At 38.4% G+C, this 22,808-nt stretch overlaps 1 protein-coding gene across 1 annotated transcript; it reads right to left on the bottom strand.

Annotated features, from left to right (window-relative positions):
• Nucleotides 1-638: 638 nt before the first annotated feature.
• On the bottom strand, nt 639-22,798 carry LOC126418358 (EEF1A lysine methyltransferase 1). Its single transcript, XM_050085186.1, has 4 exons — nt 22,468-22,798; nt 14,086-14,230; nt 8,441-8,650; nt 639-817 (listed from the first exon to the last, which is right to left on the bottom strand). Exons 1-4 carry the CDS (start codon nt 22,615-22,617, stop codon nt 666-668), a joined length of 657 nt encoding a protein of 218 aa, XP_049941143.1. The 5' UTR covers nt 22,618-22,798; the 3' UTR covers nt 639-665.
• Nucleotides 22,799-22,808: the final 10 nt, after the last annotated feature.

The raw sequence follows: 22,808 nt of genomic DNA on the forward strand, positions 1-22,808 counted from the left end.
CAGTTTTTCTTCTCCAGCCCATTCTACCAGTTCCTCCCCATTTTCATCACTGTTTTTATAACCCCAGATTGTGTGATGTCTGTTGAAATCACCGAAGTATATACATGGCAGAGGTACAAATGGTAAGCCTGGAGTGGGTCCCTGGATGTTCAGTGGTTTGTAAACTGAAACAACAGTTAAATCATGAAGCTCCAGAGTGATCACGTCAGTGCCACTGATTGCTTGGCAACTCTGTCCCTCAATAGCAGGGAGGCTATTTGTTGCATACATGCCAGAGCCATCAGATGGTTGTCAGGATAACTAACTACTGCACTGTATACAAAAGCAGTAGTACTACACAGCTTACTAATTGCACAGCATTTCCATTGGAATGATGAAACTTTAACCAATAATGATATTGCTGTACACAAACATCTGGTTATACCCAGTCCTTGTCTAGTGGTGAAATGACAGCATGCAGAGGGCAAACTAGTGACTTTGAGAAGTACTCTAACCCCTTGCTGTGCAGAATGTTTTAGTCATCCACCTTCTTACTTACACACCACTCAATCTCATGTGGGAGATGAGAAACTGTATTGAAATGAGTGTAAATCTGAACGCTTGCAGGAGAGAAACAAAGGAAATGTAAAACCACAAAGTACAAAAAATATTTTTATTGCACAGCATTAAATAAAAGATTTGAGAGAGTCTTTGTCCAGCAATTCCTCACAGTTTGTAAAACAAGAAAATTCATTTGCCAGATTGTTTTTATGTTTTGGTTGAAAGTAGCTTTTCCTTACATCCAATAGTCTTGAAGCTAGATTTTCCATAACTGCACCTAAAAAATTTTTCAAATATTTCAGGTTTATGAACTTACTATGACAATGTTATTGATACACAGTGTTATTTTTTACTACTACTGCTAATACTACTACTACTACTACTACTATGACGAGCAATCAAAAAGTTTGTGTTTGAGTGCCTTGCTGCAGCCTATATGCAATGTAGCGCAACACCTTTGTGGGTATATAAGCACTGATAAGAAGCCAAGACATTAGGGAGGTATTTGTGTCATTCTGACATGTGTACAGTAAATGCTGAAATGTGAACTAAGGCAATGTTATTGCCAAATGCATCCACACAGGACAGTGTGCGGTTATTCTTTTCTGGGCTGCCAATGGACAAACACTGGTAGATGTCCACTGGAGAAAGGAGAATGTGTGTGGGGCAGCATGTCTGCCGAAAACAACCATTGTTGAATGGTGCGCCAAATTCCATGTCGATCCCACGTTGATCGATCGAGGAAGCCAATGTTATAACGCGGAAGTTGTGCAGACTCAAGTAGGAGGCACTCAAGAACTTGCCCTATAGTCCTGATCTCTTCCCATACGATTATCACACCTCTGGTCTTGAATCGTCAGCGACTCCTGTCAGGTGAGGATGCACAGCCAGCAGTTACGAACTACTTCATGCAGCAGGATACAGTGTTTTACCAACCATGTATCTTCAACCTGTTGTGCTGGTGGGATGATTACTTCAATGCTCAAAGTGATTTTGCATGGTTGGCATACCGAATCTGGATTGTATGCCTTCAAACTGAAAGTTTTTCAACGCTTCTTTATGTTAAAATACAGCTCGCATAGAGAATCTGAATCACGAAGATTGTAAAACATATTCATACAGGACAGCAGTCATCATGAACAATATAAAGTTCCCAGCAGTCAATGGTCAAATAACACTTTAAGTCTCAAACTAATACAGGCACACTGTAGTACAGAACAATCTGTCTGAAACAAGTTTAGCTTGTGGTATGTTTGGCAGATGGACTGTTTTGGCAAGCAGTAGAAAATGCAGTGTTAAGAAGGTGCAGCATTCTGGTTAATTTGTAATAAGGCTCTGTAACTCTGAAAATCATATCCAGAATCATTATGAAATATGGCATGTGAAGTAAGTTGAAAAAGATCTCATCATGGCTTTCCTGGATTTGTGGTTGTTGTGGAAATTATTCACAGTTTGTAATAGCAATAAAGTTTGTTCACTGGCACCCATTCCACAAAGACTTTATTTTTCATACGTTTTCCTCAAAACACATGCTCCCACTCACCATGAAGGTATCTAATATGCAGACATATGGTGGTGTGTCCATGTTTCAAGCCTATTTATCAGTAAACAAGATCTGTTTTGTGGCAATAACTGTTGCCAGCCCTTCCAATTACAAATTACCTGATCGTCCCTACCAAGATGCTTCACCAGAGACTTTAAATCACAGGCCCTGAATTTGGCTTAATACACTGGTTACCTGCTAACCATCTCCCACAGACTCCTGTAACAATTCTGATATTTCCCTCCCTGACTACATAGTACCAAAGAATAAGACCACCTTCATCTTCCTCAACCGTACCTCTCATCGTTTCACACTGTTGGTTTCTAATCACCTCAGTCTGTTTTGTCCCTGTCTTGGAATACTATCTTCTGTAAGACTTTTATTGTGAAACTGCCCCTGCTGTTTCTTGTTCTGTTATGTAGTTTTTTGTAACTCTTTATTGACCTGTTTAACACAGCTTGTAGATCTCTTCTGCCATAGATATTTGAGGATCAATTCAGTAATCTATTATTATCCATGCTGTACAAATGAGCAAAGAATATCAGCTCTCCTCTTCTTATTGTTTCTGTTATATTTATTAAATTCTGATTTATTTTGACATTGCTTCTTAATTTTCATGGGTCTGTCATTTTCAGTAAACCCAGTCTTTTCCTTACAATTGTTGCCCCCAATGTTTCTAGTTCATCCAATTTGCAGTTCAGTGTTACACCTTCATTGGCATACAGGCACTGTGCTCAGTGTTTTATTTTAAGGTTCTCAGATAACTATTTTTTGTTATAAATGTTCTTTGTAATATCATAAGCTTATTCCATCTTGTGGATTCGTCACTCTATAACAGATTTTTCAAAACTATTTTCTGGATTATTTCTCCCAAAAATTTGAATTTCTTTACTTTTTCTATTTGACAAATTTAAAGATTTTTTTTATATCTGTAATTTTTTTCTATAAAGATTATTAATGCTGTTTTGCTGGCTCCCTCTCCCAAGTGACTGATCTGCATAATTTTTATGTAGTGTTCATTTCTGTACCTCCTTCTAATATCTCCAACAAGGCATTGCTTTTTCTTATTTATTGTTATTACTTTTACCCAAAGAAAAAAATTTCAGAAGCTAGATTTAGTTGGCATTTTCTTATTTGTGTGTTTGTTACTCCTATTACCAGTTCTGTTATTCCTATTCAAAAAGTAGTTTTAACATTTTATTCCCTTCTGTTTCAGACATGGTCAATTGCGGACTAGAATATTTATTTCTGTGGCAATGGAAAGTTCTGGTTGAATTTAAAAAAATCGGCTGCAGTAGTAAGGAGAATTTAGCATGATATTGAACCTTTGGATCATTAATGAGCGTACTACAATAATTATACCCAATTTGTTAATCTTTGCAACTGCTTGCAATGATGGATAGTAGTGGATGTGCTGAAGACATTACTTGCAACTTCTGTAATAAGATGCCTAGCTACATTTCTGTTTGTAGTCACCAAAAAGGTCATGGTTCATCCTAAACTCTTTCCTTGGAAATACTCACTTAAAGTATTGTTAAGTCATATTGCCTATGTTTCAATAAACAAATAATCATTTTGTGTTGGGCACACCACATTCACTGACAGTTAAGTAATATCAAAAGCCCATAGGTCTTTGAAATAGATAAAAATAGCTCACTCTGCATCATTCAACAATGGAAAATCCAGGATGGAAAGTAACAATGTTATGAATAGGATAGTTGCAACTCACCGTATAGTGCAGATGCTGAGTCGCAGACAGGTACATCAAAAAGACTGTTGGAAAATGAGCTTTCAGCCAACAAGGCCTTTATCAGAGATAACAGAACACAAACATACAGGACTGAAGTCTCTGGCTGCTCAGACATCTGCATCATTGTCAATAGTTAAGACGAAGCTTGAATATCGAACAGTGGAGCTAAACTAGGCGGAACACTGTATTATCGAACAATAACAGTCCATACAAATACCTTAGTGTAACAATTTGTACATAAGTGAAACGGAATGGTAACGAAGGCTCAGCCTTAGGTGAAGTAGGTAGCACACTTCTTCAGTTCACATATAGGCTACTAGGAAAATTCCATCAGTCTACAAAACAGACTGTTTACAGAACACTTATGGAACCTGTCATAGATAATTTATTAAGTGTGTGGGACCCATATGAAGTAGGACAAAAACGAGATTCTGAAGATATAGAAAAAAAAAGGTACAGGTTTGTTTGACACATAGGACAGTGTCATGGTAATGCTGAAGAAACTGAACTAGCAGATGTTTGAAGATAGACACAAACTGTCTACATCTACATCAATCCACTTTACAGTGTGTGATGGAGGGTGCCCTGTACCACTACTAGTAATTTCCTTTCCTATTCCATGTGCAAACAGAACAACAGAAAAACAACTGTCTATATGCCTCCATATAAGCCCTAATTTCCTGTATCTTATCTTTGTGGTCCTTACACACAATGTATGTTGGAGAAAACAGAATCATTCTACACTCAGCCTCGAATTCTGGTCCTCTGAATTTTCCCAATAGTCATCTGCCCTCCAGTGATCCCCATTTGAGTTCCCGAAGCATCTCCATAACTCTTGCGTGTTGTTTGAACTTACCAGTAACAAATCTAGCAGCCTGCCTCTGAATTGCTTCGATGTCTTCCTTCAATCCAACCAGGTATGGGCCCCAAACACTCAAGCAGTGACCAAGAATAGGTTGCACTAACATCCTATGTGCAGTCTCCTTTAAAGATGAACCGCACCCTCCCAGAATTCTCCCAGTAAACTGAGATTGACCATTCACTTTTCCTACAACAACCCTCACACACTCATTCCATTTCATATCGCTTTGGAACATTACAACCAGTTATTTAAACAATGTGTCTGTGTCAAGCAGGACACTATTAATGCTGTATCCGAACATTACAAAATGGCTCTGAGCACTATGGGACTCAACTGCTGTGGTCATCAGTCCCCTAGAACTTAGAACTACTTAAACCTAACTAACCTAAGGACAGCACACACACCCATGCCCGAGGCAGGATTCGAACCTGCGACCGTAGCAGCAGTGCGGCTCCGGACTGGAGCGCCTAGAACCGCACGACCACCGCGGCTGGCCCGAACATTACAGATTTGTTTTTCCTACTCGTCTGCATTAACTTACATTTTCTACATTTACAGCTAGCTGCCATTCATCACACCAAACAGAAATTTCGTCTAGGTCATTTTGTATCCTCCTACAGTCACTCAAATTCGGCACCTTACCATACACCACAGCATCGTCAGCAAACAACCACAGATTGCTGCCCATCCTGCCCGTTAAACCATTTATGTATCTAGACAATAATGGCAGTCCTACCACACTTCCCTGGAGCACTCCAGATGATACCCTTGTCTCTAATGAACACTTGCAAGGACAACATGTTGGGTTCTATAACTATCCCAAGAAAGTCTACTTCCAAAGTTTCAAGAACCAGTTTTAAGTGAGGGATCTAGGAACACACTGCAGTCCCCTATGTATCACCTCCCTGGGCATCATGAAGACAAGATTAGACTAATTACAGAATGCAGAGAGGCATTTATGCAATCTTCCTGCAATCAATGCATGAATGGAATAGGAAGGAGCCCTAATAAACAGTACAATGGGAAGTATCCTCTGCCACGCACATAGCAGTGTTTTGGTAAAGAGACAGGCAAAAAGAAAATAAATAAAACCCTACTTGTGATGGGGAGATCATGCTGTAACATGTATGGCTAAAGACAAGGAAAAGTGCTTTACATCAAGGGAGATCTACACTCTCATAATGTTTCCTGTGGACAATGGCACTTTCAAATAAGAATTCACAGTGTATACTAAAGCTGTAAAGTGTGTCAATGAAACTTTCAGCAACTGATTGGAGAAATTGAAAACTGCTGGTCAAAACTCAGGAAAATGAGTTCACTCAGGAAAATGAGTTCATTCATGAGACAATGTCTATCAATGATCATCTGGGACGCATATTCACTAAAGAAACTGAGTTAAGTTCTCACAAGACCAGCACTATTTGCAAGTTTATATGGTCGGAGGAAAAACATTATAGAGGTGCACAATAAACTCCAATGTCAGTTCATACAACTAATGAATTGTACAGCATATGATGCAATGCCCATAAAATTCCATCCAAACACAGTACTGATAAAATCTATTTAAACAATGTATAGATGCAAACAGATAAAAATCCACTTTTATTCCAATGCTTGTCTTTCTTCCTTTGCATATTTAATACATTTGGTTCTCTTACTCTACACACACCCACTTACTTGCATCCTTCCCCCTCTTGGTAAATTCAATATATCATTAACAGTGTTAGGAAAAGATAGATTGCTACTTACTGTAAAGAAGACACATTAAGTTGCATACAGACACAATTAAAAGACACTTGCATAAAGCTTTTGGCCACAGCCTTCATCAGCAAAAGAGAAATGCTCACCAGTCATACACACAAGCAAGCACACCTCATGCACACATGACCGCCAACTCCAGCAGCTTGAGCCAGAATGCTGGGCAACCCAAGCTCCCGGTGTTTGTGGTGATGTGTGCATGAGATGTGCTTGTTTGTGTGTATGAATGATGTGTGTTCCTCTTTTTAATGTTGAAAGCTGTGGCTGAAAGCTTTATGTAGGCTCTGGCCGAAAGCTTTATGTAAGTGTCTTTTAATTATGCCTGTCTATAACTTAACATGTCTTCTTTATCATAAATAAGGACCTACCTTTTCCTACACTTACATCTACACTCTACAAACCACCATGATGTGCATGGTAGAGGGTACATCCTATTGTACCAGTTATTACAGTTTCTTCCTGTTCCATTCATGTAAAGAGTGCGGGGAGAATGATTGATCAAATGCCTCTGTGTGTGCAGTAATTATTCTAACCTCATTCTCACAATCCCCGTGTGAGCAATACATAGGAGGTCATAACATATTCCTAGGAGAATCATTTAAAGCTGGTTCTTGAATTTCTGTTAATAAACTTTCTCGGGACAGTTTATGTCTATCTTCAAGAGACTTCCATTTCAGTTCCTTCAGTGTCTCTGTGACACTCTCCTATGTATTAAACAAAACTGTGACCATACGTGGGTGCCCTTCTCTGCATACATTCTGGCACATGTCCCACATACTCTGGCAATATTCTATAAATGGTCGCACGAGTTATTTGTAAGCAATCTCCTTTGTAGACTGATTGCACTTCCCCCAGTATTCTACAAATAAACCTCCTTTATCCATGATTGGACCTATCTGATTGTTCCATTTCATATCCTCACAAAGTATTACACCCAGTTATGCTATTGTATACCATGGAGGTTCCCTCCCATTATGAACTATTTTACTGGGTACATATCTATCCAGGGCATGGTCAACTATTCTTTTAAATTTGAGCCAGAATTCCTCTACATGCCCCTGCCCTGTGTTGAAGTTTCAAGTTCATTATCCAGTTTACTGAACACACATATTTTTTTCTGCTTGTTCTGGTTGTCCTTTGGTAATCATTGTAGCCACAACCATGTCTTGATCATTGATACCAGTTTCAATGTGGACATCCTCAAAGAGGTCAGGTCTATTTGTTGCCATTAGATCCAACATATTTCGATCTTGAGTGGGGTTCCCAACTAACTGTTCTAGATAATTTTCCTACATTGGTGATTTTCCTACTTGGACTTTCCTTTGTCAATATATCGCTAGTAACACATTACTTCACAAACATGACTTCTGTTAGGTTCCAAACACCACTCTCCAATCTTGCTATATTTTATAGTTTTGTTTTCAAACGGTGCAACACAAAAATACTCATCACTGAATATTTCTCCATTACATGGGTTTTCTCCTTATTCTTCATATAATAACTCTTAAGCATTCTGATTTGCATGCTTGTTTAGCATTTTTTTTGTCTGCTATATCCTCTATTAGTAACAAAAATTTGGAAACACCTAACAGTGGAGCCCAGTAATACTGAGGTTTGTAAAGTAACTTTCAGACAAAGCTACTTATTTGCAAATTTATTTAAGAAACAGTTTTTTCCCTCATTCTTTGTTATCATCATCCCAGTCTCATTAAGTCTTTCAGCTGTTCACATTTATTGGAACAGCAACCTTTCTCCCAACTCATCAGCCATCTGATCGGATAAGTGTAACATCGAATACTTATTCAATGTGGTTCTTTCTAATGTGGTTGCATTCACTTTTAATAGCAGTTGTACAGTGTGAAGCAGTTGCATGTACTGAAGATCTTAAAACCTGCATAATAGTTCTGTATGCATAAGAAAATGGATAAGTTACATGGTTCTATAACTGAACTTAAACAACAAATGACAAATCACTGTTGATACATACCAGTGCACAGAATTATTTTACTCCTTGTCAAAAACTTAACTGTCTCACAAGTTTTAGATAAGCATTCATCTGACAAGAAAGGTGGATCAGCAACAATGACATCAAAATAATGCTGAAATGATTCTGGAATTTGTAATGGAGACTTGTAATCATAAAAAATATAGTCATCCCCATATAATGCAAATCGTCGATCATACTCAAACAGCTTCACTGCAAAAAGAAGAACACACACTTGAAGAACTGACAAAGTAGGTTAGTAGGAAGGCATAAATACTTTTAATTATAAACAAAATAGAAAAAAAGTCACCAAACTAAGGCTATTTGGTGCAGCACTGACAAGAACGCTAACAGACAGTACGCAAAAACTAACTGGTTTTTGTACAACCAAAGCAAAACAAAAGACTAGAGCAAATATTTGAGAAAAATAAGGCAAAAAATTGAAATGGTGTCTGTAGAACTAACAAAGCTAGACATCCATTAGAAGCTAATATTTTGTGCATGTACCACTCACCTGGTGGCAATGTGGAGAGACTTTCTTCAACACGTTAACCGAAGTCCTGGAAAGGCTCTCAACCACCAAAACTAACATATTAATACTGGAAACGTGAATATTAACAAAGCTGTTAGTGTGAAACTAATAATGACTTCCTGAACATTTTGCACTCTTTAGGCTTGTCGTAAATAGTAAACATGCTTCTAGGGTAAAAAAAAAATTTCAGCATCAGTCTTAGACCCTCTACTTACAGAAACCAACTGAAAAAATTTTAAAGCATTTGTAAAATATTGTGGTTTATCATCACTGTCAGATTATAAAGATAAAGACAGGCTTGGTAAACCAACAAATTTGCATGCCTACAGAACTATCTTCTCAGAATGCAAAATACATACTTCTTCTGGGGCATCCGTGAAGTGTGTATGGAAAATAAGGGTGGTAACATATGAGAATTCCACTGTTAGATGCAGGTGAGGGAATGGGTAGATGGAAAGAGTACACTGAAGGCCTCTATGATTGGGGGGACCTGTCTGATTACATGATTGAAGAAGAAAGAGGAGTCGGCAGGAAAGAGATAGGAGATCTAGTATTAGAAGCAGAATTTTTAGAGAGCTTTGGATGACTTAAGATCAGATAAGGCAAAAGGGATGGATAATATTCAATGGGAATTTCTAAAATAATTGGGGAAGTGGCAACAAAAAGACTATTAATGTTGGAATGTATGAGACCGGCAATACTTCATCAAACATTTGGAAAAACATCACTCACACAATTCTGAAGATAGCATGAGCTGTAAAGTGTGGGAATTATTGCCCAATCAGCTTAACTGCTCATGCATCCAAGTGTCTGAAAAGAATAATATACAAAGTGTAGAAAAGAAAATTGAGGACCTGTTAGATGATGATCAGTTTGGCATTAGGAAAGGCAAAGCCACCAGAGATGCAGTTCTGATGTTGCATTTGATAATGGAAATAAGACTGAAGAAAAATTAAGACATGATCATTGGATTTATTGACCTGGAAAAAGCAGTCAACAATGTCAAATGGTGCAAGATGTTTGAAGTTCTAAGAAAAGAAAAATATGATAAGCTATAGAGGAAGACGGGTAATACACAAAATGTATAAGAACCAAAGGAGAACAATAAGGCTGGATGACCAAGAACAAAGTGCTCGGAATAAAGGGGTATAAGAGAGGGATGTAGTTTTTGTACCTACTGTTCAATCTGTACATCGAAGATGCAATGATGGAAATAAAAGAAAGGTTCATGAATGTGATTCAAATTCAAGATGAAAGGATATCAATGATAATATTTGCTGATGACATTGCTATCTTCAGTGAAAGTGAAGAAGAATTACAAGATGTGCTGAATGGAATGAGCAGTCTAATGAGTACAGAATATGGACTGAGACTATACTGAAGGCAGATGAAAGTAATGAGAAATAGCAGAAATGAGAACAGCGAGACACTTAACATCAGGACTGGTGATCACAAAGTATATGAATTATATTCATTATATTCTGCTAACTAGGCAGCACAATAACCCATGAGACTGATAAGGTAAGGAATGAGGGGTTCTCTGCAGAATCGGCAAGAAAAGGAATATATGGGAAACACTGACATGAAGAAGGGACAGGATAACAGGACATCTGTTAAGATGGTACTACAGGGAACTGTAGAGGGTAAAGACTGTAGAGGAAGACTGAGATAGGAGCACATCCAGTAAATAATTGGGGATGTAGGTAGCAACAGCTACTCTGAGACAAGAAGGTTAGCGCAGGAGAGGAAAACAATGTACTATGCTAAATTCTGCATATAGTTTAAATTAATTCAGAGGAAACATTTTCAAAAGTAACCATTTCAATAGCAGATATGGAAACTAATGGATAACTATGGGGTATTATAAAGTCCTCCTACGCATATAATTTCTCAGTTGTTTACAAAAGCACTGCACTAATCCACAGATCTTGGATGACTATCATAGGTAAAAAAAGATTCACAGGAGGATACTTGATGCAGAAAAAAAACCATCCAATGACAAAAATAACATGTAATGCATATAATAAAAGCAAAGTAGTACGGGATTTCATAATACATGAAACTGGAAAAGGCAGACACATATAACAACAAACAAATCAAAGATGAGGGCTGAGTAGCAGAAAACCCTCTACAGTTGGAAAATTTTGTATGTATGTTCCTAAAACATATGTAGCACTGACAATGAATTACACTGCAAGCACAATGATGATGTTGCCTACAAAAGAGCATGAAGTCATAAAGATACTTCATAAAGTAAAAAATAAAAAGACAGTAGGCATGGAGAATGGTCTAGTCTCTGTTCTGGAGACATGTACAGACAGCATACAAACACCGTTATCAAACACAATAAATGAGTCCTTTAGTTCAGGTATCAGGTGTGATCAAAAAGTAAGAGGAATTTTGAATATTTCGTTTATTTCTGATGGGTCAAAAAGTTTATAGATGTTTTCGAGTGCTAAGTGAATTTTTACATTCGAAAAAGATGGATTAAAGAATCTGCATCAAATTTTGCTTGAAAAATGGAATGAAGTGCATCACTGCAATTGAAATGTTGACTGTGGCCGTTGGTGAATCTACTAAGAGTAAAACAAAAGTTTACAAGTGTTTGAACGTTTCAAAGTGGATCAAGAAGATGTTGAAGACAGCAAATGGACCCCCAGCACATCAATTACTTATGACAATGTGGAAGAAGTAAGGACAATGGTTCTGGAAAAATCATCAAATCCCTGTTGGAGAGGTTGCTGATGATGTTGGTATATTCCTTAGCTCATGGCAAGCAATTTTTCAGATGTTTTGGGCATTAAATGTGTAGCCTCAAAGTTTGTTCTTAAATTGTTGAATTTTGACCATAAACAATGTTGTGTACACATCATTCATCCCAAGGAGCATTTGACAAGTTTCATCACATCAAAAGGTTCTTCTCACTGTTTTCTTCAATTACAATGGGATAATACATCATGAGTTTCTGTCTTATGGTCAAAAAGGAATGCTATCTGGATGTTACGCACTGTTTGGATGAAGCAATTTGTAGAAAACAACCAGAAATGGGGCGAAACCACTCATGGAAATTACATCACGATAATGCTCCCATTCACACCTCAATGGTTGTGTGTTACTTTGCCTAAAAACAAAACCGTTATGGTGCTTCAGCCACCACATTCATCGAACATGGCCCCCAGCAACTTCTTTCTATTCCTGAGGCTGAAGAAAACCATGAAAGAACGTCGTTTGGCTATCACTGATACAATAAAAACAGAATTGCCAAAGGAGCTGAACATCATAATGAAATGTGAGTTATAGACGTGCTTTCAAGAAAGGAAAAAGTGACTGCACAAGTTTATTATATCTGAAGGGGACTAAGTTGTTGTTGATGAATACATATTGTTTAAGAAAAACAAAATTTCACAATACTTTTTGATCACACCTCATATTTTTCCAGAGTATCTAAAGCACACATGAGTTGTGGTGTTACTAAAGGAAGGTAATGTAGAAAGTACAGAAAACTGCAGAACAGTTTCACTATTGTCAGTATTCTCAAAATAGTTAAATCAGTCATAACAGACTAATCTGTTATGTGACGAAAGACAAAATTTTTAGCAAAGCACGTTTGGTTTCCAAAGTGGGAAACTTAGAATATCAGACATTACAGAGTTCGTAGAAGTGGTACTTGAATCTCTTGACAAGGATGACTGTGTTACAGATGCACTCTTGGACTTGTCCACAGTTTTTGACACTGCTAAACATAAAATACTACTAATAAGCTAAAAGCACTAGATGTCAGAGGAATAGGCAACAAATGGTTTCAGTCTCACTTGGAAAACAGGTTGCTATACGTTCACATGTCTGCTGATGATAAATTTTTAGTAAAACAAAGAAACACATAAACACACATGTTCCTTATAGTAGTGTACAGGATCCAATAATGGCTTTCCAGACAGTACAAGACACAGAGAAAAAATTCTCTTTGCTAATGACAGCAGTGACACAGCCACTGATAAAACATGAGAACTCCTATTACAGAAAGGAAATGAAACCCTCAAGAATTTTTTGCAAGTGGGCAGTAGCCTACATAATAAATTAACAATGCACAGAAAAGAAACAAATAGTATGCATTTCATCATAACAAGGGAAAGCAATTCTGTCACATTAAGCGTAGATGATAAATCTATAGATCGTGTAGCAAACACAAAGTTTTTACAGATGAATATTGATTAGCATGGAATAAACACAAAGGTCCAGGTACAATAATGTCATCAGCATGTTTCACTCTTAGAGCTGAATCACCAGTTTGTAAGACCCGAAGTCTTGTTGTGATATACTACTCTTTTCTTTTCTTAGCTATAGGATTCTTTTCTGGGAATTGAAGGCATAAAACAAGGACACAATTTTTAAACCGTAGAAAAGGGCCATAATAATAATAATAATAATAATAACAATAATAATCAGAATTTGAAGTTGGGCTGCTTGTAAAGAACTGTTTAAAAAAACTGAGTATCTTTACTGCACCTGTTATGTATCATTCCCCTTTAAAAATGTGTGTGTGTGTGTGTGATGCAGTCTTCATTATACTGAAAGTGATATGCTTCAACCTACACTGAACTTTATTAAAGTAATATACAAAGCACTTTTTGTGTAACAAATTTCATATGTTGTTCAGTAAGATATAAAATCTTTATCCATTCAATACTTTACAAGATAGAGAACATTATATGAATATCCACCTCAAGTTTTTATATTAGAATGACATTTCAAAGGTCTTCTTCTGTTTTGTGCTGATGTCAAGCCTTATTGTTACACACTTATTCTGTGGCTCCAACCACCCCACCTTGAAGACAAGCAGGGGTCCCCTGAACACTTGCCACACACAAAAACAGATAACAAAAATCTCCTAACAGCTGCATATTCTTAATAAATAAGGTACTCCGTGTACCACAAGGTCCTGAGTAAGTGTTTTTCTTTCTGCACTACTACAGGAACCTCCCTAAAATTAATCATTTCTCTTATCTTACCTTTATTTCAACAGTTCTATTAGTGTCAGCTCCAGACTGATCAACTACTAAGTTGTCGTTATTGCTAATTTCAGACTTCACACTATCTGCTTGCACAAATGTCTTACCAACTGATCTATGGGTCTTCTTGATCATGGGAAATAGTGTTGGACAGGAAATCAAAGCAATTTTTCCACTCTCACCAGCTGCCTTCACTGCTGCTCCTGCCAAGATACTAGTGGTTTCATCATCATACCAGAACTGACTTAATTGCTGTAAGAGGAGAAGAATAACAATCAAGAAAGATCATTCAGTAAGAGTAAACTACAACTTTAATATTCCAACATTTACACTATCTAAAGATTTCGCTAGCAGTTAATGCAAGACATTAGTCGACAATTCATACATTCTCTGAAGTTCAGCAAAAGAACAGTGCTTTGTCAAAAAGTTTGAAAAGGAAAATGTTGATGAAAAGCAGTTACGACTTTTATTTGTGGACCTAGAGAAAATGGTCAACAATGTAAGGTGAAATAAGACGTCATTAATCCTCAAACACAAGGTAAAAATAAAGTGAAGAATAAGTAATCTACAGCAGCTCAGTAAAAGCAATATGTGAGGCTGATCAAGAAATAAAAGTCTATATGAAGAAGGATGTGAGTCAGAATCATAACTTATCACCATTGTTTTTAACTATCATGCAAAAGAAAAAGGAGGGAGGAGGGGGGGGGAGGGGGGGAGGGGGAAGGAGGGAGAGAGTAAGAGAAAGTGCTGTAAGGAGGAGGAAAGAGCAAGGTAAGTTGATACCAATGGTTATTTACATAGATGTAGTCATTCTGGCCAAAAGTAAAGAAGGAACAGGAGACCTCTTGAAAGATCAGATAATTCAAAGTTTGAAGACATGGAGGAAGGCATTAAACCCGTCAAAGACATGATTTTTCACAAAAAAACATATTTCTGAGTACTGAAAAGCTATTACACTTAGTGGTACCTATAGGTCATTTGCTAAAATTATTAAACCAAAGTTAATAAACTCATCAACAAAAAATGTAAAAATAAAGTTGTTGTTGCTTTTATATATTTTAAGAAGGTAATTACTTAAAAAATATATCTTGTATGTAATATTACTACTGATTTTCTTGTTTTTTATACAGCATCCACCCACCCTGTTCCTCTCTAATAAAACATACATCCTGATTTTAATTATTTTGGTCATCTTGTTTTTGTCTTCTCACTTCTGATAATGCAATTTTTTATTTTTATGATATTTAATAGTTTTTATTTAAGTTTTTTTTTCTTATTTAATTCTTCTTTTAACTCTCCTTACCTGTAATGAGATTGTAAAATTCTGCACTCTCTTGTCCTGTCACAGAGTTGCTCCAGATATTTTCACCTACAACCACCATAAACATACTCTGCAAGCCTCCACACTGTGCATGCCAGAGGGGACCTTCTACCACAACAAGTCATTCTCTTCTCTATTCCATTCACAAATGCAGCGAGAGAAAAATGATTGTCCATACGTCTCTATATGAGCCCTAGTTTTCCTTACCTTGTCTTCATGGTCCTTACGTACAATTAACGTTGTTGGCAGTAGAATCATACTGCAGTCAACCACAAATGCTGGTTCTCAATAGTCTTTCACAAACAGAACATTAACTTCTCAGACCATCTCTGTAATACTCTAAACTTCTCAGACCATCTCTGTAATACTCGCGTGTTTTATCGAACCTACCAGTCACAAATACAGCAGCATGCCCCTGACTTGCTTCAATGTTTTCCTTTAATCTGAAATGGTTTGGATCCTAAACACTTAAGCAGTACTCAAGAATGGCTGCACTATTATATTAATGAGGTCTCCTTTTTCGATGAGCTACAATTTCCTAGATTTCCCCCAATAAACCGAAGTCGACTATTCCCCTTCCCTACTACCACTCTTACGTGCTCATTCTATTTCATATCACTCTGCAACGTTATACCTAGATATTTAATTGACATGACTGTGTCAAGGAGCACAACATTAATATTGTATTCGAACTTTACAGGATTATTTTTCTTCCTCATCTGCATTAACTTACATATTTCCAAATTTAGAGCAAGCTGCCATTCACCACACTAAACAGGAATTCTCCCCAAGTCAATCTGTATCTTCCTTCAGTCACTCAGTGGGTAGACTTTCCTGCACACTAAAGTGTCATCAGCAAACAGTCGCAGATTGTTGCTCAACCTATCCATCAGGTCATTTACTTTTGTACGAGGAGTCCTATCACACTTTTGTGGGGCACTGCTGATGACATTCTTGTCTCTTACGAACACTCACCATCCGGGACAATGTAACGGGTTCTTTTGCTTAAGAAATCTCCATGCCACTCACTCACTTGAGAACCCATTCAAAATGCCCCAGCTTTTGTTAACAGTCTGCAGTGGGGCACTGTGTCAACTGCTTTCTGGAAGTCTAGGAATATGTTATCTGTCTGTTGTCCTTCATCCATGGTTTGCAGAATATCATGTGGAAACAGTGCAAGCTGACTTTTGTCAAAAGTGATGCTTTCTAAATCTGTGCTAATTTGTGGACAGAAGCTTTTCTATCTCGAGGACATTTATTACATTCAAACTTAAGACTACACTCAGCAAACTGATGTTCATGATATTAGTCTACATACGATGGCTATTCAGAAAGTAGGCAATGTTTTGGCTTTAAAAATTAAAGAACTAAGTTCAAGAAATACATTTGTGACTGACATACTACTGTTTGAGAAAATCAACCTTGCCTATCCCAAAACACTGTCGCCATCAACTTCCTTGCTCACAAGGTTTGCAAACATTTTCTTGGTTTTTGGGGGGACCTTGTGTGCCCCCACTCCATAGGCTGTAATTTTGTCTCACAATTGACACGTTTCACCCAAGTCTCATCACCGGTTATGACCTGATCCAGTAATGTTTGTGGTAGGCCTCTAGAAAAGTCAGCATTGCCCCCATTCGCTGTTCTTTATGGGGCTCTGTAAGCATTTTGGGCATCCATCAAGCACGAAATTTGTGGTAGCCTAGCTTTTGAGTGACAATTTCAAACAACAAAGTCCATAAAACTTGTGGAAAAGAAAGTTAAAGCACCGTTATTGTGAAGTGACAGTTTTTACGAATCGTTACATCAACTTCAGTGACAAGATCGTCGGTCACAATGCTCGAGTGTCCACTCTTCATCATGAACGTTGGTTCGGCCATTTTTAAACCGAATGCTCCATTTCCGAATGGAACATTCACTCATTACATTGTTTCCGTACACTTCGCACAGTTCACGATAAATTTCTATAGGTTTTAGGTTTTTTTGCCGACAAAAACCATATCACAGACCGCACCTCACAACTGGTGGGATTTTGGATTGCAGCGCACACTTCAAATTCAAATATCGAAAAAAAAAAAAAAATAAAATAAAACAGATGCACAGAGACATTCTCACTGTCATGGACGGATGCTGACTGAACTGTCAAGCACGCACATATATGCGATCGGTGCACGCCTAGTGGTGCCAGGTGGAAATGTTCCCTACTTTCTGAATAGTCCTTGTATTTTGTGGCTCTATTCTTCTATCCTTTTGAAACTGGAGTCACCTGCACTTCTTTCCCGTTACTTGAAACTTTACACTGGGTGTGACAGAAACGATAGATGCAAGCTAAATAAGTTGCCAATGCTGAAGGGTTTCTCTGTGTAAAACTGAAATGGGATCCCAGCCAGACCTGATGACTTACTCTTTTCAACTCTTTCAGTTTCTGCTCAACACCAGGGATGCCTCAATACGGGAGTCTGTGTGACGGTCAAGCAACGATATGTCTTATAATCCTCCTGCATGAATGAGTTTTTTAAGTGTAATTTTGTATACTGTCACACGCTTAAAGTGTTTTACTGGTGTTGTTTACAAGCAATGTCAGGCACCTCTCTACATCCGGGTCAGCCAATACTAATGATATACATTAATTAATTAGTGTTATGTAAATCTCATCAAGGAGGAGAACCTCCCTGGGTGTGGAATGAGTCAAGGTATACATAACAAAAGACAACCAATTCATAGAAACTTAATCTATATACTGCATTAATGGATAACCAGGGTTTTGATACCACCTGTCAGCCTTGATCAATGATATCACTCAAAACCCCAAGATGCAACAAAAACATTGTTTCAAGGTGGCAAATCACACACATTCTTAATAATAAACACTGAAGCTAACAAGACTACTGTGGGAAAGATCCACAAAATGACATTAATAATAAAGTAAAGAAAATGCAACAATGAAAAACAAGACAAAACAGTAGTTTCAAATCAGCAAAAAGTGGGTATAAAATCACATAAACTGTAATTCAGGGGTGTACTGACTTGCCAGTATTGCAGACTGCAAATCCATCGCTGTGGCTAGTTAAGGGGTGCAAGAAAAAGAAAAAAAAAATACCTTGTAAATAATAACATCACACCATTTGTTTCGCAAATATTCATTTTATTTAACAAAAAGAACTGCAGCACTGTAATTTTACAGAAACATTATCTACACAGTTTAATTTGAAACATGGCACACCATTAATTTCACGACTGGCTTTGATGTTAGAGTCAGGAAAAAAAAAGTTGCAAGAGTGAGCAATGAGGTACAGGCCACCATATGATCAATGGTGGAGCCAGCCACATGTGGCCACAGTCTGTGCATCCCTGCTGTAACAGGTATCAAAAACATTGACTGAGCTATATAGCTCAACTTGTAGACCAATACTACTACAAAAATACTAAAACAGATTGCATTACAAAATGCCAAAAAGCAAATCAAACAATCTAAAGTCCAGGATGGAATAACGATAAAATGAAAACAATGGATTGCTACTTGCCACGTACAGAAGATGCTGTGCCACAAACAGGCACTATGAAAAAGATGGAGTAACGTTTCAGCTTTCGGACATGAAAAATTTTCTTCCGAAACAGAAAAAACACAAGCACACACTCATACAAGCACAACTCACATACACATGACCACTGTCTCCGGGCACTGGAGCCCGTCTCCAGATTTCAACTGCATCGGAAAAGGGGAAAAGACTAGTAGGAGCACTGGTGGGATAAAAGGCATCTGTAGTGCTGGAGTGGAAACAGCAAAAGTGATAAGATATGTGGAGGACAGGTACGAGTGAAGGCTGTGCCATTGGAAGGCCTTAGAGGTTAGGGGGATGAAGGATATGTTGTAAGCAAAGTACCCCCTTGTGGAATTCAGGGAAGTTGGTATTGGTAGGAAGGGTCCAGAAGGCAAAGGCTTTGAAGCAGTCACTGGAGTGAAGCCGACCATGTTGGACAGCACATTCAGCAAATGGGTGGTCCAGCTCTCTCTTGGTCACAGTTTGGCACTGGCCATTCATGCGGGACAGACGACTTGTTAGTCATCATACTCATACATGAAGTGTCATAATGGTTGCAGCTTAATTTGTAGAGCATGTGGCTGCTTTCACAGGTAGCCCTGCTTTTGATGGGGTAGGAGATGCCTGTGACAGGACTGGAGTAGGTAGCAATGGGAGGATGTATGATGCAAGCGTTGCATCTAGGTCTATCACAGGGATATGAGCCATGAGGCAAGGGGTTGGGAGCAGAGGTACAGTATGGAGGATAAGGATTTTCTGTAGATTTGAAGGTCGGTTGGAATACCACCGCAGAGAGGGTTCGAGAGTATAGTGGAAAGGATATTCCTCGTTTCAGGGCAGAGAATGTGCTTCAGTTTCTCCAGTCTTGGGTGGTACTGAGTCCCAAGAGGAGTGCTCATTTGTGAACTCCCCTCTAAGTCAGTTTTTCTCTCTCTCTCTCTCTCTCTCTCTCTCTCTCTCCCCACACCCCCCACTGCACTCCTACCTCCTACATACTACCTGAACTCCATAAACCCAATCAGCCAGATCAACCATAGTGGTCGGTTACTGTGCCCCTCAGAGAGAATCTCTGTTCTTGTGAACCAACACCTTCAGCCTATTACCCATAAGCTACCCTCCTACCTAAAAGACACCAACCATTTCCTCCATCGAGTTTCCACAGTTCCTGTTCCTTTACCATATGATGCCCGGCTCATCACTGTCGATGCCACCTCCATCTATACTAACAGCCCCAATGCTCATGAAATTGCTGCTACTGAACACTACCTTTTCCAACACCCAGCTGACTCCAAGCATACAGCCTCCTTGCTGGTCACCATGACCACCTATACCCTAAGGCACAAATGCTACTTCTTTGAAAGCATCACATACAAACAAATACGAGGTATGACAATGGGCATCTGCACGGCAATCTATTCGTTTGGAATCTAGAGGAATCCATTCTAACCACCCTAAATGCCAAACCCCTAACACGGTTTAGATTCATTGTTGATATCTTCATGATCTGGACCAAGGGTGAGGATGCCATACCAGCAATCTGAAAGAACCTTATCCCCTATTCATTTAACACGGTTCTCATCAACCCAACTAATCACTTTCCTTGATGTTGACCACCACCTTAAGGATAGCTACATCACTATCTCCATACACATCAAATCTATCTCCACTTCAACAGCTGTTATCCATCCCACACCAATAAGTCCCTTCAACACAGCCAAGCCACTCAAGGTCATTCCACTTGTAGTGATGTGCAGTCCCACTCCACATATGTCACGAGTCTCACTGAGGCCTTCACAGACTGAAATCACCTCCCATCATGTCCAGAAACAGATCACCTATGCCTTGTCTCTCAAGTCACCTACCCCCCTCCCCTCCTCATGCCTTCTCCTTACACTCACCCAAGCAGATTCCAGTCGCAGTTGGGCCCCCTGCCCAGAGACAGTGGCCATGTGCTGTGTGAGTTACAATTGTGTGTTTGTTTTCTATTTCAGAAGGATTATTTTATCCAAAAGCTTAAATGTTTAGCACTCTCTTTTACTATGCCTGTCTGTGACAAAAGTGAGACTGATACACACAGCAAATAATTGTAAAAATTAACAAGGGTGATATCAACTTCGGTCGACCTGTTCAAAGTATCATAAAACGAAAACTCAGTCATATAACTAACATCAAAAACTTAACCTCACCAACAGAGGTAAAACAAACTCCATACTTATTACGCACAATACAACATAATTACAAACAACCAACAACACAATCACAAAATTCCTACAAAACTGCATAACACCAATTTTGATCTACAAGAAACATATAATTGTACACATAAACACAAATACCATACACACTACAATAAAAAAAATAAAACTATAAAAACATATTTACCAACAAATGTCAGCTGACACACAAATCTATGTGCCGTCAATACAGTCTCTCGAATGGTAAGCCTACACTTTTCAAACCAGGAAACTCTCCGCATAAAACGCCAATGTTGTTGCATAGAAATTCCACATACACTGGTGCCAGGTCTGAGATACAGCCGCTATGGCCACTCTCATACCTTCTCCACTATCATAGCACTTCAGATACTCGGCAATTAAACTGAACAACTTTAGGATTTTAGTCGTCCTCAATATGCTGTCTGCCACTGTGACATACAGGCACCTACTTGTGAACTTTATAGTCACTTCCATAACTAAAAAAACATAAAATTAAATCTCCAAACATAAACAACGCATCACACTAATAATTCCAAATCCGAAAATGAATCTATTGTCCATAACTGCCAACACCAAAACAACTGGCTAAAAGCACCACAAATTCTTCCAATATTACTATTATAAACAGCACACACAGAATCCAATAACACTAACAACACTTACAAACATAAACATACCATGAATAGAGCATACCACCACATAATACAACACACCCTCTGCAAACACAGCACATTTCAAATACAAATTATTTAGGAATAACGGAGACACCTCACTGAAAGGCAGAAGCGCAGTATCATTGATAGGCACACAAACAAGAGATACAGAGCTTGGCTAACTTTCGGGCTGCACTTCCTTTTACAAGCATATAGGGAAAAAAACGCACACAAACGCACACACATTTGCTCGCTCGCTCACTCACTCACTCACTCACTCACATGCACACGCCTGTCTCCCTACATTGTGCTCAGTCGATGGAGCCTATGTTTCTTACACTGTAATGGATCGAATGATCATCCCCATCATCATCCCTCTATATTGCCCATTCATCCCGGGACATCTTGTATATGAAAGTGATCAAGCAACTGAAAAACAGACACACTGAAAATACGTGTAATATGAATACCAAGACGGAGAAAAATGTAAACACGAAGAAAGGTGTGTGTATAAAACGAGATTTTCATGTTTGACAGGACAGATCTGGGGATTGAACCTACTGTGCCATCAAGGCTAGGCATTACAACTGAATTTGACGCCTTTGTCGTTTTCACATGGCAAGTGTTGTTGGAAAATTGTCACTTACGAGGCAGGGTTCAAACATATCACAGCTTAACTGAGGCCTACAACATGATAGGACTTTTTAAAAATAAGTGTGGAACTTGAAATAAATGTTATTAAGTGTTAAAGAAAACTAACCCAGTTTTCATCGAGTTTCAGTTCTTCTACTTTGTTTGTTCGCAGAACATCTTGTACTTCTGCTTCCTTCACAGCTTGTTCCGTGTAGAATTCTTGCAGTGCAGCTAATGCATGTGCCGATAATTGCGGTTCGTCTTCACTGTCTGACATGGTAAGTTAGTTATGACGTGAAAAAAGAAACATCCACTCGTGCTTTGTGTATGGCTTTTAATGCGCGTCCCTGTTACTGACTGACAGTTTCATTAAATGTTTGCACCTTTCCACATTTTTTCACGTGTTACAGCGGGCGAAACAAGTACGAAATCAAAACAAAAGTACTCATCTCTGGACGGTTATGTTGT

The sequence above is a fragment of the Schistocerca serialis genome, chromosome 1 (assembly GCF_023864345.2).
Source record: "Schistocerca serialis cubense isolate TAMUIC-IGC-003099 chromosome 1, iqSchSeri2.2, whole genome shotgun sequence".
In the NCBI taxonomy this organism is placed as follows: domain Eukaryota; kingdom Metazoa; phylum Arthropoda; class Insecta; order Orthoptera; family Acrididae; genus Schistocerca; species Schistocerca serialis.

Bases quoted from the DNA above. Each gene is read 5' to 3' on its own strand.
- LOC126418358 (XM_050085186.1), bottom strand. From the start codon at position 22,617: ATGTCAGACAGTGAAGACGAACCGCAATTATCGGCACATGCATTAGCT. The intron at 8,651-14,085 runs GTAAGACATTTG...TTCTTTTTGCAG, and splicing joins GAAGACCCATAGATCAGTTG to TGAAGCTGTTTGAGTATGAT. The intron at 818-8,440 runs GTATGTATCAAC...AAAATTTTTTAG, and splicing joins TAAAATAATTCTGTGCACTG to GTGCAGTTATGGAAAATCTA.